This window comes from Petaurus breviceps, unplaced genomic scaffold (assembly GCF_028583685.1).
Source record: "Petaurus breviceps papuanus isolate PSGF00001 unplaced genomic scaffold, PetGlider_PUasm1.0 90804, whole genome shotgun sequence".
In the NCBI taxonomy this organism is placed as follows: Eukaryota; Metazoa; Chordata; class Mammalia; order Diprotodontia; family Petauridae; genus Petaurus; species Petaurus breviceps.
The window spans coordinates 1,729,288-1,745,763 of NW_027187348.1; the positions used below are offsets into that span (position 1 = coordinate 1,729,288).

The window sequence follows — 16,476 nt, forward strand, 5'->3', positions numbered from 1 at the left end:
AAATTTTTTAAAATAAATTTTTATTGATGTCTTCTGCTCTTTATGTCATCGTACTTATCTCTAGTAAACCCCCCCTTCTGTCTCCCAGAAAGCCATCTCACATGTCACATAATATTACTCTTGGGTCTTAAGCTAACATCATTGCCCTTCATGTTATGAATTTAGTATAACCCAGTGGTCTTACCTTCTTTAGATAATGCTTACCTATAAACAAATGGGGATTTAAAATAAACACACATTTAAACACTTTAAGAAATATTGATTTGGGGGTGGCTAGGTGGCACAGTGAATAGAGCATCAACCCTGGAGTCAGGAGGACCTCAGTTCACATCTGGCTGCAGACACTTAACACTTGCTAGCTGTGTGACCTTGGGCAAGTAATTTAACCCCAATTGTCCTGCCTTCCCCCCTCCAAAAAGAAAAGAAAGAAAGAAATAGTGGTTTTTTATATTGTCTAATTCAGTCAAATAAAAGCTTTGAAAGTCAATTTTTAAGAAATTTCATGTTACATTTCTTGCTGAAATATTTCAAGTCTCTTATTGTGTTCTGCACCCTTTTGTTGAATTACTAGAACCACAGCCTGCAACTCCTGTGGCTTATTACTCAGTCTTAGAGCTATAGACCTTTTTAGAAGGTTTTTAACTGAAGTGATTATTTTATATAAATCAAGTGTTTTATAGATTCTTGAACATTCTTGGAGGGAGAATACCAAATAAAGTATAGCTAAAAGCAGCTATCATATAACCCATTCATTATTTTAATTCAATAAGGCATAATTACAGAAACATTTATATCCAATACTTCCTCAAGTGAAAAGTAAAATGACTATGAGTGTATTCTATACAGTGTTCACTGTCAATCTAGAAAAAGCGTCTCTGACTTTGTACCTCCAAATTATGAGTCTCATATGAAATTTTAAAAACTATATGATGATATATACTTAAGTACTTTAAACTCAATATGATTTTGCATTCCTGTGAGTACTTTTGCTGATCAAAACATACTGCTCTCCTTTATAGAATGTCTTCTTGATTAGCTGTCGTCAAAAATATTCCTCACCTAGTAGCCAACCTTCTGGCGATTAGCTGTCTAAACTTAATCTGACTCTTAGATGATTTACCATCTGGACCCACACCAAAGCCTTTCCTCCTGCACAGGAACTTCTAGGACTTGAATACTGCTGGCATAGTCTTTGAGAATTCAGGTGCATCTCTACATGCTGATGAGATAACCGAGAAGGCCTGATAATATTAATTGTATTAATTTTCCCATATTGCTTCAAATGAGCAATCGATTGATTGCACTACTTGTGAACTTATGCGAAATTTACTTCATTTTTTCACTTCAGAAATTTATTTTGGAATAATCAGTTAAATCAGTAAATAATCAGTTTACTCAGTAAACATTTATTAAGTGTTTATTCTGTGCCAGACTAACTTCTGGGGATATAAATATAAAAAAGAAAGATAGTCTGTGCTGTCAAGGATCTTACAATCTAATGGGGGAAGGCAATACATAAAATGAAACTGAACAGCAAGGGGATGGGAATTGGGAGTGATGGAGTCAGAAAGGGTACAAGTAAGTGGGAAATGAAGAGGTGACTGACCTGGGAGCTCTGTTTAAATCGTAGCTTTGAGAGAAACTCTTTGCTGTGCTTTCCAGCCCTCAGATCTGTGGGGTAGAGGGTACTGAGGGTACCAATGAGGTATGAGTTGATGCTGTCTCAGAGAATGATGAATTTTCTGATGATTAGAACTGGGCAGGATGCAAAATTTTTATTTTGTAGTAAAATTGTCTCCTTTCTTTTGAAGCATGAACTCTGTGAACTTGGATAGCAAAATGTCTGGGAGGACACATTAGCCAAACATAAAATGTTTGTTATGAATACCTAGAAAACAGCTCCGATTCAAAACCTCCAAAATGAGGTTTTTCCTCCAGGAAACTATTTGATGGGTCAAATATAAAAATGTTTTAAGATATAACAGATTTTAATAAGTAGGGACATAGTCAGTGAAGTTGTAAATGCTAAAGTGGATTTATAATCTCATCAGTATGGATACTTCTTCTGGTGGTGCAGACAGACCTTCTGCTGGTGGAAGACATCCCACACTTCATCCTTTTGTCCATGGCAGCCCACCCAGGGTGCTAGACTTTTTTCTTGGTATTTTAAAATTATGTGGATAACAGTGTTAGAATTTAAGCTATTCTGTTATGCTTCAACCTTGAGAAGAAAGTAGTATAATACTCGCAATAAGCATAAATCAATGTGTATGTTTATAATTCAGTAAATATTGACCAAGTGTTATTGTATGCCATGCTAAACAGTAAGGAGTACATAGAATCTAGATATATCACTGACTTGTGTGTGTGTGTATGCACACACACATATATACATTTGTTGAAAGAGACACAATGCTGTTTCTTAGCTTTTTTTTTTCCTCTCTTCCCCCTTCCCCCCCCCCCCCTTTTTTTTTAAAGCACTTGAAGGTTTCTGTTCCAGATGAAATATCTCTAGACCTGGGTAAGTAAGTCTTAACTATGGTACCACAAGTTCCAAAAGAATAAGACATACAGGGTAACTAGGTGATGCAGAAGATAGAGCACTGGGTTTGGCGTCAGCAAGACCTGATTTGGCCTCAGACACTTACTAAGCCTTGTGACACCAGCTTAATTGTTTAACATTTGTCTGCCTCAGTTTTCTCATCTGTAAAATGAAGATAATAATAGTATCTACTTCCCAGGCTTGTTGTGAGGATCAAGTATTTGTAACAAGCTTTGCAAATCTTAAAATATATAGAAAAGATATTGTTGTGGTTATTGTTTTTGAAAGATTTCTAAGTAATCTCTTTAGCAAGGTCATGTCAAGTAGATTTATTTAACTTGAAGGAAAGACACAATAGCTAGTCACCAGGTTTGTTTCAGAGATTCAGACCCAGAGCTGAAAAGCTATGAGGCAAAGATAAAGTTTTTAATAAATAATTTTAAGATATACTTAACATAAGAGGTATTGATTTTTTTTGTCAACTAATGTATACTCACTCATAGATAATGTAAATAATTCCTTTCTTATTTTTCTTTAGAAAAAAGAAGACCAGAACTTATACCTGAAGATTTACACCGACATTATGTCCAAACTATGCAAGATAAAGTCTATCCTGAAGTTCAGAAGCACTTGGAAGACTTTAGGTCTGTATATTGGCAGATTGTAATTAATTTTATCATTAAAGACTATTTTAGGAAGGGGGTTAGACTCTCAAATCCTTGCATGCTGGCTTTAGGGACATGGTTCAAACTAATCTTGAACATCTAGGTCCTTTGTGAGTGAAGTAGAACTAACATACATGGTCCATTCTTCCAATTGCTTGCAGTAGCAGATCTCTGTGTTTTGTCTGTGAGAAATGGTATCCTTTTAGGGCCATAAAATCTGTGTTCTGATATGTGATTTTCTTCAGAGTTTCTTCCCCCAGCATCCAAGGTGACATTAGTTTAGAGCATGCAACTATATGGCATTTTCCCCAGAATCAGAAACTACTAGCTAGAGGGATACACAGTCCAAACTCCTTCAAAGGGAGATACTTCTTCTCTAGTGTCTTTCTATAACATTCATCTCATTCTCTTCAGGCAGAAACGTAGTATGGGGCTAACCTTAGCTGAAAGTGAACTGACCAAACTTGATGCAGAGCGGGATCGTGACCGGGTAACCCTGGAGAAAGAACGGGCATGTGCAGAGCAGATCATTGCCAAAATTGAAGAAGTGTTGTAAGTAATAGAGTATTATAAAATGAAGCTTTCTTTTATCACATTATAAGAGAGACTGGATTGAAAGAATCAGCATAAGAAAGAAAAGTAAATAAATACACAGACATATACACATATATGAAATGTTAATGATTTCCTGTCCTCATATTCTAAAGATTTTTGTTAAATCAGTAAAACTTTTTTTTCCCCAAATCAAATATTTATTATCTATTGTGCTTTAAATTTCATAGGATTCCTCGAATAAAGCATGTATAGTTGATGAAATAAAAGTGAAAAGTTTTTAGTCCTACTGTGGATTAGACTGCCTCTGGCACCAAATTCTTTGTACTAAAAATTTAGTACCATGGCTTTGGCATTAACTGTCTTGAGTTGTAAGTATCAATGTTAAATGATGAAGATAGCTTATTAAATTTTAATTTATTGTTTCCAAACTATTTCTTGTTTGTAGGATGACAGCTCAAGCTGTTGAAGAAGACAAGAGGTAATATATTCATTTTCCTGTATTTTCAATGGAAAGGAAAACACTCCCCAATCCTAATTTGTGATTCATTCTTTGATTTATAAGTAATGTAACAGTCTCCCTCTAGTGGCATACATTTACAAAGAGATTTCTAGTCTCTTCATGAATGGAATTTTTTTCTGTTTGTAGCTATAGATTGTAGTTTATGCTTGACTTGTTGCCCTAAGGCGTATTGCCCATAGAGGTCACTGATGCCTTTGACCTGTTCACATTTCCTTATCAAAAGTAACAGTTGAGTTAACCTTTTATCTTCTAGTTCAACAATGCAATATGTGATCCTCATGTACATGAAGCATTTGGGAGTCAGAGTAAAAGAGCCTCGGAATTTGGAGCATAAGCGAGGTCGCATTGGGTTTCTGCCAAAAATCAAGGTACAAGTAGTGTAAAGGGGGATTCTGCACTTCCACGCAGATTCCTGCCTTTTATTTGTGTTGGTTTAGTTTTCCTCATTGTGTATTTATATTATTGACATCCTCCCTCTCCCCCTCCAAGATCTTTTCACTGGCTGTGTACATTATTCTGTGAGAATACTCTGCAGCAAATTTGGTCTTCTATGTCCTTACCTTACTATCTCAAGTTTGTTTCTACATTCAGCTCATTATAACCCTACCTTACTTTTTTCACTTTTCCTAAAATTTAATGTGTTATCAAGTCTCCTTTTTGCATGTTTTCTCCTCAATTAGAATGTGAGCTCATTGAGGGAGAGGACCATGTTTTTACTTTTCTTCTTATTCATAGCATTTAGTACAGTATATGGAACACAGTAAGCTCTTAATAGTAAGTCTTTTTGACTGCCTGTTACTGAAAAAGGCATTTATTAAATACTTACTATGTGTTTAGCACTGAGATAATCAAGGAGCCTTATATTCTAGTATATAGAAGCAACATGAAGCAGAACAAATCTATTACATCAAAAGATCAGTTCTATGATGTGGCCTCATTAGTACCATGTACCATTGTAATCAACTCATTTAATCATCAGTGGATCTTTCTACATTACTCCCATGGTGTATTTAAATACTTTACTCTTAAATATAAGTGAATGAAAAGATAATGTATACATGCCTTTATAGTCATTTTAATTTTTACCCAACTTTTGAGACTATAGTTTTATTTTCAAGGAACAAGAAAAAAGCTGATAATAAAAAATACCATATTTTTTTTTAATTCTTTATTTGTTCACTATAGCAAAGTATAAAGAAAGATAGGGAAGGTGAAGAAAAAGTGAAAAGAAGAGGATTCCCAAGCATTTTAGGACCCCAAAGGAAGCCAAGCCGTCATGACAACAGTGCAAGTATGTTGGTTTTGAAAATGCTCCATTCTCCATTGTTTGCTGCTTGGTGGATGTTTATTTCATTAGGATGCATTATCAGAGAGGAGTTAAAAGTGAGACCAATCCAAATAACATATATAGGTAAATATGTAACCACTTGAGACACTTTTACATATAGATTTCCATCCCTTCTTGGGGGTTCAGATAATATGTGATATTTTATTCGTTTTCACTTTTATTGAGGAAATACTTCCTTGAACTAGCAAAAACCAGAATTTCACTCAGTGACCTCCCTGAATTCTCATTAGTTTCTGTCTGTTCAGTTGGCAGAGCCATGGAACTACAAAAACAGCGCCATCCCAAGCACTTATCTGCACCCTCATCAGTGAGCCCTGAGCCTCAAGACTCTGCCAAGTTGCGCCAGAGTGGGATCTCCAGTGATGTAGCTGATGTTATGTATATGCCTGCTAATCCCATGTCTTCTTTGACTTCAGGGACTGTTGCCTCCCAAGAGGGAGGAAAAGAGAATGAAATAGGTAAGTCAATACTATAGGGCAACATGTTTAAGAATCTTGGTTGTTAAGAAACCTTTTCTGTCAGGTTATATTAATCAAGAATTAATCCTACTTCATAATTAGTTAGTTTGAATCTTTTGTTATTTATCTGAAAGTGGTAACTTTTGAATTGTTCAAATTCACACTGTTTACAAACCTTAGAAATTGTTTCCCAAATTACTCAGGGTATTAATATCTTAAATATTTCTTGGTCCCAATGTTTTTGAAGATTAGATTAGGTTCCTTTTTAAAGAAATATGTAATTGACAAAAGTGTTGCATTTGGTTAGTACAAATGCCATTTAAATGCTTGGTCTCTCTTTTCAGGGTCAAAACAGATTGGAGAAACACCAGCTTCTGGAGATTCTACAGATGGTACACCACGAACTCCCAATACAGTCTTTGATTTCCCAACTCCACCATTAGACCAATTGCAGGAGGAGGAAGGTGAAGTAGAAAGGTAATGTTGGACACCCAGTCAGTGAGGATTTAAGGTATTGTTTAATTGCTTAGGAACAGTGATTTTTTTTTAAAATCATACAAGTTGTACATACAAGTACAACTTCATAAATATCTACTCTTCCTTACAAGTAGCCATTTGGAAATTGTCTTCCAAACTGGACTAATACTGATACTCCAAGAAAAGATAATGTTAGACTTATAATATTTGGAAAAATTGCTTATCTCTTTGATGATTTAGCCTATACTTTTGCTGAATGTATGAGATGCATTTCTTTTGCTGTCATCATTGTTTTTATCACGAACTTGGCCAACATAACCACATACTGAGCATTTCATTATTTGGAGAACAGAAAAAGAGGATTACATAGTGGTTTTCCATTACATAGAATTTTTTAAAAGTTTACATTAAATTTAACATGATAGTAACAAAACTTCCCTGCTTGTCTGCTCCTCCTGAACTTCTTTATGCTTTTTTCTATATATTTCTTTAGTGTTGCATTGATACTTTTTTCCTTTTCTTTCTTTTTTTCCTCATTAACATTACCTAGCAACATTTCTTCCTCCAGGAGAAGCCTTTTCTGCTAACACTTAAGTATATTCAAGCAAAGCAATGTCATAAATTCACCATGTCTGAAAATATATAGCTCATTCTGCACTTTTAGTCCATCTCTTACTTCTCTGCCAGAAAGGTGGGGAAGTATGCTTCATCTGAAGTCATTGTACTAATTGGTCATTGTATTGGTTAGAATTGTTATCTGTTAATTGTTATTATTAACTGTTAACTGTTTAAAGTTTATTTTCCTTTACATTGTAATCATTGTATAAACTGGTTCTTGTTCTACTCACTTCACTTGCTATCAATCCACTATTTCTTCTTTTTTTTTTTCATTTGTTTAGGTTACCTGAACATGGAACACCAAAATCATTTCGAAAGTGAGTACTCATTTTAAATAGCTTTCAGCAAAGACATGTATCTATTTTATTATCATTAATTGCTACTCTTTTATAAACCCATTTGTATCACTGTTTACTTCTTAGATCTTAAAAAAAAAGTTTGGTATTCTCTCTTCTAGGCTTGATAGTATAGCTTTTGGGGAAAGTCAGAGTGAAGATGAACAGTTTGAAAATGACTTAGAAACAGATCCACCAAATTGGCAGCAGCTTGTTAGCAGAGAGGTGCTACTAGGGCTAAAACCTTGTGAGATCAAACGGCAAGAAGTGATCAATGGTAAGTATAATCACTTTTCTCCTTGACTTTTAATCATCTTTTATAGGAATAAGGCATTCTTCAGCCTTATACTCTTATCAGTCTCCTCTAACCTCATAAAATAAGGGTAGATTAGATGAACCCTTAAAGTACTGCCCATCTTTAAATCTTTTATTATTAATCTAAGATCAAAAGACAGCCTTCAGAATACAGAGAATTGTAGATCTCATAGCTAGAAGGAACCTCAAGTGATCATCTGGTCTAGTCCTTTGATTTTAGGCATGTAAAGTATCATTATCCCCATTTTTATAGATGAAGCAGCTGAGATCTTGGGAGGAACTTATTTAGGGACATGTTGCTCTTAGGAGTGGGTGCCGGAGGTCTCCTATGTCATTACATAGTACTTTTCCCACTAGACCATGTATTTGTGGCTAGTATATAACAGACTATCCATTGCCTTTAGAGCATAACTAGAATAAGCTAGACTTTGTCTACTTCAAGTGGAAAAAGGCTCCTGTTATAACAATAACAACAACAACAATAGCAATAACTAATATTTATATAGTGCCTACTGTATGCCAGGCACTGTACTAAGTGCTTTACAAATATTCATTTTAGCCCTACAGCAACCCTGAGAGATAGGTACTATTATTATCATCACTTTACCGATGAGGAAATTGAGTCAAACAAAGTTTAAGTGACTTGCCTAGGGTCACAAAGCTAGTGTCTAAGGTTAGATTTTTAACTCAGGTCTTCCTGACTTCAGGCTGGCATGATATCCTTTGTACCACCTGGCTGCCTATTATAGAATGTGCAGACAGAAAAGTATGACCAGAAAATATTATGATGTCTCAATAGGACCCAGTTTAAAGGCGTAACCCACATCTATTGTCACTAAGTTTTTTTTTTTTTTAAGCAATCGGGGTTAAGTAACTTGCTCAAGGTTATAAGGCCAGTTATTTCTGGGTGTGGTGCTGAGTGTCCAAGCCCAGGATTTGATCTCCAGGTCGTCCCAACACTGGAGCCGGTGCTCTTACTCGCTGAGCCACCTGGCCGCCCCTTATTGTCACTAAGTTTTATAATTGTGAAGTTGAAGTGACTTGGCATACTTAAAGGCGTCAAAGCCAGCAAACATATTCTAGCATATCCCACTAATCTGGAAAGTCCCTGAATATAGGCCTGATGGTAGATGAGTTCTGTTGTTCAAAGACAAGCATAGTTAAATCTAGGGAAGACATCTTACTGTGGGATTGACCCCCTGGGAATAACTTTTTCTGTTACGTCAAAGCAGTTAATGAAGACCATCTACTTATGCATGGAGAGATGCTCACCAATGAGCACCTGATACAATAAAATCATAGATCTTCTAACTATAGTATAGTCTTTTAACCATAATAATTATGGGACTTAAGTTTGATGGAAAAACCTATACATTTATGGTGTTAAAGTTTTGATGAAGCAGTAGTGTTCTGTTAAAAAGTTAATTATGTTTTAAGTGTCAGTGATTATTATTAGCTTAAAAGTTAAGAAGTTTAGAATGGTGCTATACAAATGATAGATGGTTCTTCCTTGTCAGTAGCAGTGGTCTTGTGATTCAGGGAAGAGAGATCTGGCCTCAAAGCCAGGAAAACCTGGCTTTAATTCTTGCCTCCCTAGGCTCAGATCATGTATGTGGAACTCTGGACAAATCACTTAACCCCTTGTGCTCTGGGCAGTTCTCTAAGATTACAAGTTGGAGAAAAGGTGCCAACTTCACTTGGCAGAGTTAATGTTCTCACCCAAGAGTTGCCCAGGTCCAGTTTCTCTACCTAATTGTCAGTTCTCAAGTACCTTATGTTTTGTTGTTGTTGTTGTTGTTGTTGTTTAGTCATTTTTCAGTTGTGTCCGACTCTTGGTGATCCCATTTGGGATTTTCCTGGAAATGGTTTGCCATTTCTTTCTCCAATTCATTTTATAGATGAAAGAACCGAGGCAAATAGGGTTAAATGACTTCCCAGGGTCACACAGCTAGTAAGTGACTGAGGCCAGATTTGAACTCAGGAATAAGAATCTTCTGACTTCGGTCCTGCTGCTGTATCAACTATATGCCACCTAGCTGCCCTTACCTTACTTGATTATTATATAAGGTATTTTTTTCATGTACATGATTCCATTTGATCATTATAGTAACTCTTTCAGACTTTGCAGGGGAAGTATTGTGATTTCCATCTTTATATTATAGGTTATAATATAATTACTATTGATTATTTTGAAGTTTACCAACTGATTTCTGTACATTATTCAGTTTGATACAACATCAGGAAAATGGGTCTTGGAAAGGTAAAGTCCCTTATCTAATGTCACATGACTAATAAATGGTAGATTCCAGTTAAAGTACTTCTTGCATCATCCCAGCTTGCAGATGGGGAGACTGAGGCTCAAAGAGGTTAAATGACTTCCCCACAATCACCTAGATCATGTGAGACAGAGGTAACAGTCAGTTCAGGTCTTCTGACTTTTGGCCTGTGACATCAAATAGGTATTTGCCTGTGCCAGAGTGAATAAACAGCTGAAACACTTTCATAGAGTTAAGCTGTTGAGTACTGAGGTTATAATAATACATTCTCTCTAAACTGAATTATGTATTTTGTAACTCCGTCCTTCCTGAGCTCTCGCTTCTGCTAGTTAGACCTAGCTTAGCATTGTAGGACCTTTTCTTGACTGAAATCGCCCCTTCTTTTCTGTGCAGAGTTGTTCTACACTGAGCGAGCTCATGTCCGTACACTGAAGGTTCTAGATCAGGTGTTCTATCAGCGAGTGTCCCGAGAGGGGATTCTATCGTCATCAGAACTGAGAAGAATCTTCTCCAACCTAGAAGAGATTCTTCAGCTTCACAGTAAGAGAGACTAACACTGAGCTTGAACACTGGAGCCACAGGGTACAGGGTGTGAGACATGGGAAGATGATGCCTGGAAAGAAACAAAAGCAGATATATAAAGAGAAGCCTTTTGATTCGAACAGTGTGTCTTGGTTAAATTCCATCTGTTAACATGGCAGTTTCTAGGAAGACTATTTTACTGTGGAATTCATATGTAACATTATATTCCTTAAGTGCTTATTGATGATGAGGTTTGTTAACTTAATGTGCAGATTCTGTTTTAAAAGGAGAAGCTACTCTGAAAAGGTGAAATAAATCTGATGTTAATATTTTCCCAAAATTCTGTCTTCAGCCCTCCTATCTGTTCTCCTACAGTGTATCCTTTAGTGATTCATCTTATTCTAATGATTTCAACTAATAACCTCTATGCAAATCACTCCCAAGTTTATATTGTTCTTTGATCTTTCTTTTGAGTCTTGTATTTCAACCTATAAACAGAATGCTTCCTCTTGTATATCCTACTTATTCCATAAACTAGCACGTGTACATAAAAGCTAAACTTAGTTTATTTTCCCAACATTTGTTTCTGTCTTTGTCAGTGGCACCACCGTTCAGTTGTGTCTGAAAGCTTGGTTTTGGTGTGACTTTTATTTTTCACCCTTCTCCCCCAGCTAGTCAGTTGGCACGTTCTTTCAGTGCACTCTCTGCTCTCTGTTCTCCCTATCACTGCCCTAGTGCAGACGCTCATTATTATCTATTGTTGTCCTCCTCAGTGCATCATCTCTGCTGCTGCCATACTAATCTGACTTATTTGCAAACCTTGTCATGCCAGTCTTCTGCTCCAAATGCTTCATAAGTTCACCATTACTTTTTCACAAAGTTAAATTTTAACTTTAATAAAATAAAGTTAAAACTTCTTAGCCTGGCCCTCCAAAACCTGGCCACACTCTGCTCTTCTATCATTACCTTTCACTGCTCCCCTTTATATGTACTACATTGTAGCCAAACTGATTACTCACCATTTTGTTTGCCTATGTCATGCCAATCTGTTTCTTTTCCTTTATTCATGCTGTTGTCTCTACATGAAATAATGCTGTTTCTCTCACCACCTACCCCAGTCTATGAAATCCTAATCATCCTTTAAGGCCCAGCTCAGAGGACTGTCTACTGAAGACTTCCCCAGTCTCCCTCCTCTCCAATTCAGTAATGACCTTTCCCCTCACACAGCACTTGATTCATACCTCTCTTATGCATTTACCATATATATGCTCCAATTTTGTGTGTGTGTATTTCATTAACATTTCTTCTGCTTCCCCCATATGCACATTGTATTGTGTGCTCTATGAGGGAAAATATCTTTTCTTATTTAATTGTTGTCTCTTCTAGAATGTAGCTGAGCACATATTAGACCTTTAATATTTGTTGGAGTTTAAACCTATGATTAAGTTGAGAATTTATTTTTTTCCTTTTGCTTTTTTAAAGTTGGGTTGAATGAACAAATGAAAGCTGTTCGAAAGAGGAATGAGACTTCTGTAATTGATGAGATTGGAGAAGATTTATTGATCTGGGTAAAGATTTTAATTTGAATATTTCTAGAACCAATTGATTTGTAATCAGAATGTAAGTCAAGCAAATAAATATAACCTTTCCTAAAATATGCAAACTGCCACACTTTGTAAACCTGAACTTTGTTGGTTGTGCCACATTAAGGGCTCAAACTGAGAGCTATTTTTCATTTATTTAAAGAGATGAATTATTTGTCTTCTAATAGTGTAAAATGGAATAGGTTGGCTAAAATTGTATAGTACATACATGACTCCAATTCCTACATTCCCTTCAAAATTTGTATATATACCTAGATTATTTATGTTGATATATTTGCGCTATCCCAACAAGTTGAAAAATGAAGATAATTTTACCATATGTAAAATGTAGGGAAGGAAGTAGCAGTATCAGTCAGCTAATAAGCATTTATTAAGCATCTACTGTTTCCCAAGCTTTGTGCTAGAGTAAGGGTGGGTAGGGATGGAGGTTGAGAAAATAGGCATTTATGTTACATCTGCTATACACCAGGCACTTTGCTAAGTGTTTTACAAATATTATTCCTTTTGATCCTCACAATAATCCTGTGAGGTAGTTGCTATTATTATCCCCATTTTACAGTGAAGAGACTGAGGCAAATAGAGTTCAAAAGATTTGTTCAAGGTTACACAGCTAGTAAGTGTCTGAGGCCAAATGTGAACTCAAGTTTTCCTGACTTCAGGCCCAGTTCTCTATCCACAGCACCACCAACTACCTCAACGAGACAAAAGGATAATGGTCCCTTCCCTCAAACAGCTTGTTTTCTAACAAGGGAGACAAAATGCACATGTATAGCGATATGCAAAACACATGTAAAGCTAAAACAAGGTAACCTTAGAAGGGAAGCAGCAGTGGAAGGCAAGAAGATGAGCCTCAAGAAAGGCTTCATGCAGAAGATAGTACTTGAGTGTAGTCTGAAAGGAAACTATTTGGAAGAGGGAAGGATTTAGGGGAAAGATAGTGAGATCAGAGGAGAGACAGAAAGAGAATTTGTTCATCTGCGAGTGTAATGGGAATTTGAAGATCTTCCCTGCCCCTTAATTGACCTAGGGGGGAGTTTGAAGACCTCCCCTGCTTTGAAAGTAAACTCTGCCCCCTGATAGGCTGAATGTAATTGCATGGAGCCTGTGATTAAGGAAATTTGCTGAAGGGTGCAGCAGGGCCTACAAGAAGCTTCCCTGTTGTGAAGACAAACTCTGCCCCCTAATGGGCTGAATGTAGTCACATGGAGCCTGTGGTAGGCGGAGTTTGCTGAAGGGTAGCAGAGGCCACAGGAAGATGGGAATCAGAGCCAGAGAGACGGTGGGAGGGAGAGGTGCTCAGGCAAGGAGAGAAAGAGGTGTTTGTGAGTAAATATTGATCTTGTATTGGTTTGTGGGAAGGCTGAAGCAACGTTATTATGGCTTCTGAATATCTTTGGTACTGTGATGGAATCGGCTTACTGGTTTGGGGATTTGGTTTTCTGGTGTCTAAATAAATGCTTCAGTTCTGACCTCTATATGGAGAGTTTGGTATATTTTGCTATCGAACATCATGCAATATTTATGGTCACAGTCTTGATAGTGATCGTGGGTGCTGTAAATATTGCATTGGTGCTATAATAGTTAGTCTATGCAAACTGATGGGGTTACCAAGAAAGAATCTAGAGGGAAGAGAGAAGTCTAGTACAGAACTTTGGGGGAGATCCATAGTTAGGGGACCTGATGTGGATGAAGACCCAGTGAAGGAAACCTGGAATAGTCAGTTTACAAAAAGGATTAGTTAACAAAGGTATTTATACCTAGGAAAATTAAAACTTTGTCATATTGTATTCATGCTTCAACTTCTTCACCAGAATAGCAGTGCAGTTGGTATCCCATGCTAGTGAAGAACTAGCTTTTTTTGTGTGTTTCAGTTACTGTGTCATTAACAGAAAAGGCGACTGTCAAGCATGATCTTGGACAGGTCACTTAAATCACTCTGGACTTGGGTCTCCTTACCTTTAAGATTGTCGACAGATTCTTGAAGTCCCTTTCAACTCTAATAGTCTATGAATTTCTATAAATATTTCTTGATTGACAAATTGATTTTCTAACATTTAGATCTTAGATGATGAGAAAAAATCTGATTATTTTAGAGGAATGGAAAAGTGAAAGTTTCTTTCCCCCATGTAAATAAGTAGTTAATCTACATCTGTTATCACTTGAAAATATTCCCACTGAAAAGGTACTTTGGTTGTTCATCATCTTGCCATGTGTTGTGTTGTCTATTATCCCTTTCTCTATTGTTTTCCTTACATTCTTGGCACAGTTCAGTGGAGCAGGAGAGGAGAAGTTGAAACATGCAGCTGCCACCTTCTGTAGTAACCAGCCTTTCGCCCTGGAAATGATCAAGTCTCGTCAGAAAAAGGACTCTCGATTCCAGACTTTTGTGCAGGTGAATTGAGTTGCTGAGTCAGCAGTAAGAGCTAGTGCCAGTCTTGGCTTTTAACAAAGCTAGGATAAACTAGGAGTATAATTAAGATTAAATCACTTACTAGAATTGTGTCTGGTATTGGCCTTACATCAAGATTATTTCCAGCCCTGGATTATCTCCATTAAATCATTTCTGGAGGGTAGAATATTAACATTGTGAAGTGGTTGATAATACTTTGATAAAAAGAATATTTAATATCAGGATCAAGACATCTGCCACAGATGTTCAGCAGTGCTATTAATGTATGACCAGGAGATAGTTTGCATCAATTAGAATACTAGGGTGAAAGTAGTAGAATAAAGGTCTGACTCAAGAAAACACAATTATTAGGTATATGCTTTGGGAAAGAGAGTGATGTAAATGCATTGTGTGCTGTGCTCATTTCATTGAAAAAATACCACATTAGCTCACTAACTTGTCACAGGGAATGTCAAACATCATAAAATATAGTTTGATTCCGAAAAATAGCATATAATTTAAAAATTTTTAATATGAAGTTGATAATGTCCCTAGAAGTCAGTGACTTTAATTTATTACAAATGATAGCAAGTGTCTGGAATGTGGGAAGGAAACCATTGGTTTAACAATTTAGTGATGCTGTTCGTCCTGTATTTGATTAATGAGATAATAGGTTTGTGAAATGTTGATGATAGATAAATGTTGTCATTTTTGGCCTAATTACTGGAAATGTAGATACACATACACGCATACATACATACATACATATATGCATGCATGCATACATTCATATATATGTATACACACATATACATATATTATGAATAGGTAGATTGTACATGTTCAAGTAATTATAGCTTTAATCTAAATGACAATTGCAGTTTAATTTTATACTGTTTAATTTTAGGATGCAGAGAGTAATCCACTGTGCCGTCGACTGCAGCTAAAGGATATTATTCCTACTCAAATGCAGAGGCTCACTAAATATCCCCTTCTGCTGGATAATATTGCTAAGTATACAGGTACAGTATTCCCACTTAAATGGAGAAAGTCGTAAGATACTACCTCCTATTAGTTTCACATAGCACCCCATTATCTACAGACTTATTTTTTCCTTCTGTTTTCTCTTGTCAAACCTCACACCAAGTTCTCTAATCCTTTGACACTCCTCTTCCCCCTCCCCTCAGCCCCCCCAGTTTTTCTCCAGGCCAACTCCCCTCCACTAGCTGCTTTCTCTTCTTTTCTCTCTACTTACTCTTACCACACCCTACCTTTCATCCATACCATGATTACTAATTCTTTGACCCCTCAATTCTCGCCCAGACCATTTAAAGTACAGATCCCACAATGTCACCTTCCACCCCTTCCCCCAACCCTAACTCAGTCAACTCCAGTGATTCACTATCAGTCACCTCAAGGATCAAATCAAAAGGAAGGCTCTGTTGTTATTCAAGAACCCTTTATAACCTATCCCCCTCTTATCTTTTCAGTCTTGTTACACATTGCTCCCTAACACATACTCTCTGATCCAGTGACCCTGTGCTCCTTGGCTGTTCCTCACACAAGGCACTCCATTTGTTGACACTGGATATTTACTCTGACTGTCCTTCTTGCCCAGAAAGCCTTTCCTCAACTCTTGCTTCCTGACTTCCCTGGCTTCCTTCAAATACCAGCTTAAATCCCATCTTTTACAGCAGTGGTATCAAAATCAAATAGACACAATCCCTGCGGGTTGCATATTGACTTGGAAAACCACAAATTAACATCATCTATGATGTATTGTATTTTTATTTATTTTGTTAAACATTTTCCAATTACATTTTATTTTGGTTCTAGAGCATTCAGAAGTTTT

The 16,476-nt window shown here is 36.6% G+C and overlaps 1 protein-coding gene across 6 annotated transcripts in view; it reads left to right on the forward strand.

Moving 5' to 3' along the window:
- ARHGEF12 (Rho guanine nucleotide exchange factor 12) overlaps nt 1–16,476 on the forward strand; it is a 194,829-nt gene that overhangs the window by 159,568 nt on the left and 18,785 nt on the right. For all 6 annotated transcript variants that reach the window (XM_069070058.1, XM_069070059.1, XM_069070061.1 and 3 more), the window contains 14 exons: nt 2,479–2,521; nt 3,081–3,186; nt 3,622–3,759; nt 4,208–4,240; nt 4,536–4,650; nt 5,468–5,573; nt 5,876–6,088; nt 6,433–6,565; nt 7,465–7,500; nt 7,641–7,795; nt 10,503–10,649; nt 12,114–12,199; nt 14,502–14,627; nt 15,532–15,646. In XM_069070058.1, the coding sequence (XP_068926159.1) occupies nt 2,479–2,521; nt 3,081–3,186; nt 3,622–3,759; nt 4,208–4,240; nt 4,536–4,650; nt 5,468–5,573; nt 5,876–6,088; nt 6,433–6,565; nt 7,465–7,500; nt 7,641–7,795; nt 10,503–10,649; nt 12,114–12,199; nt 14,502–14,627; nt 15,532–15,646 (1,552 nt within the window). The remainder of the gene's footprint in view (nt 1–2,478; nt 2,522–3,080; nt 3,187–3,621; nt 3,760–4,207; nt 4,241–4,535; nt 4,651–5,467; nt 5,574–5,875; nt 6,089–6,432; nt 6,566–7,464; nt 7,501–7,640; nt 7,796–10,502; nt 10,650–12,113; nt 12,200–14,501; nt 14,628–15,531; nt 15,647–16,476) is intronic.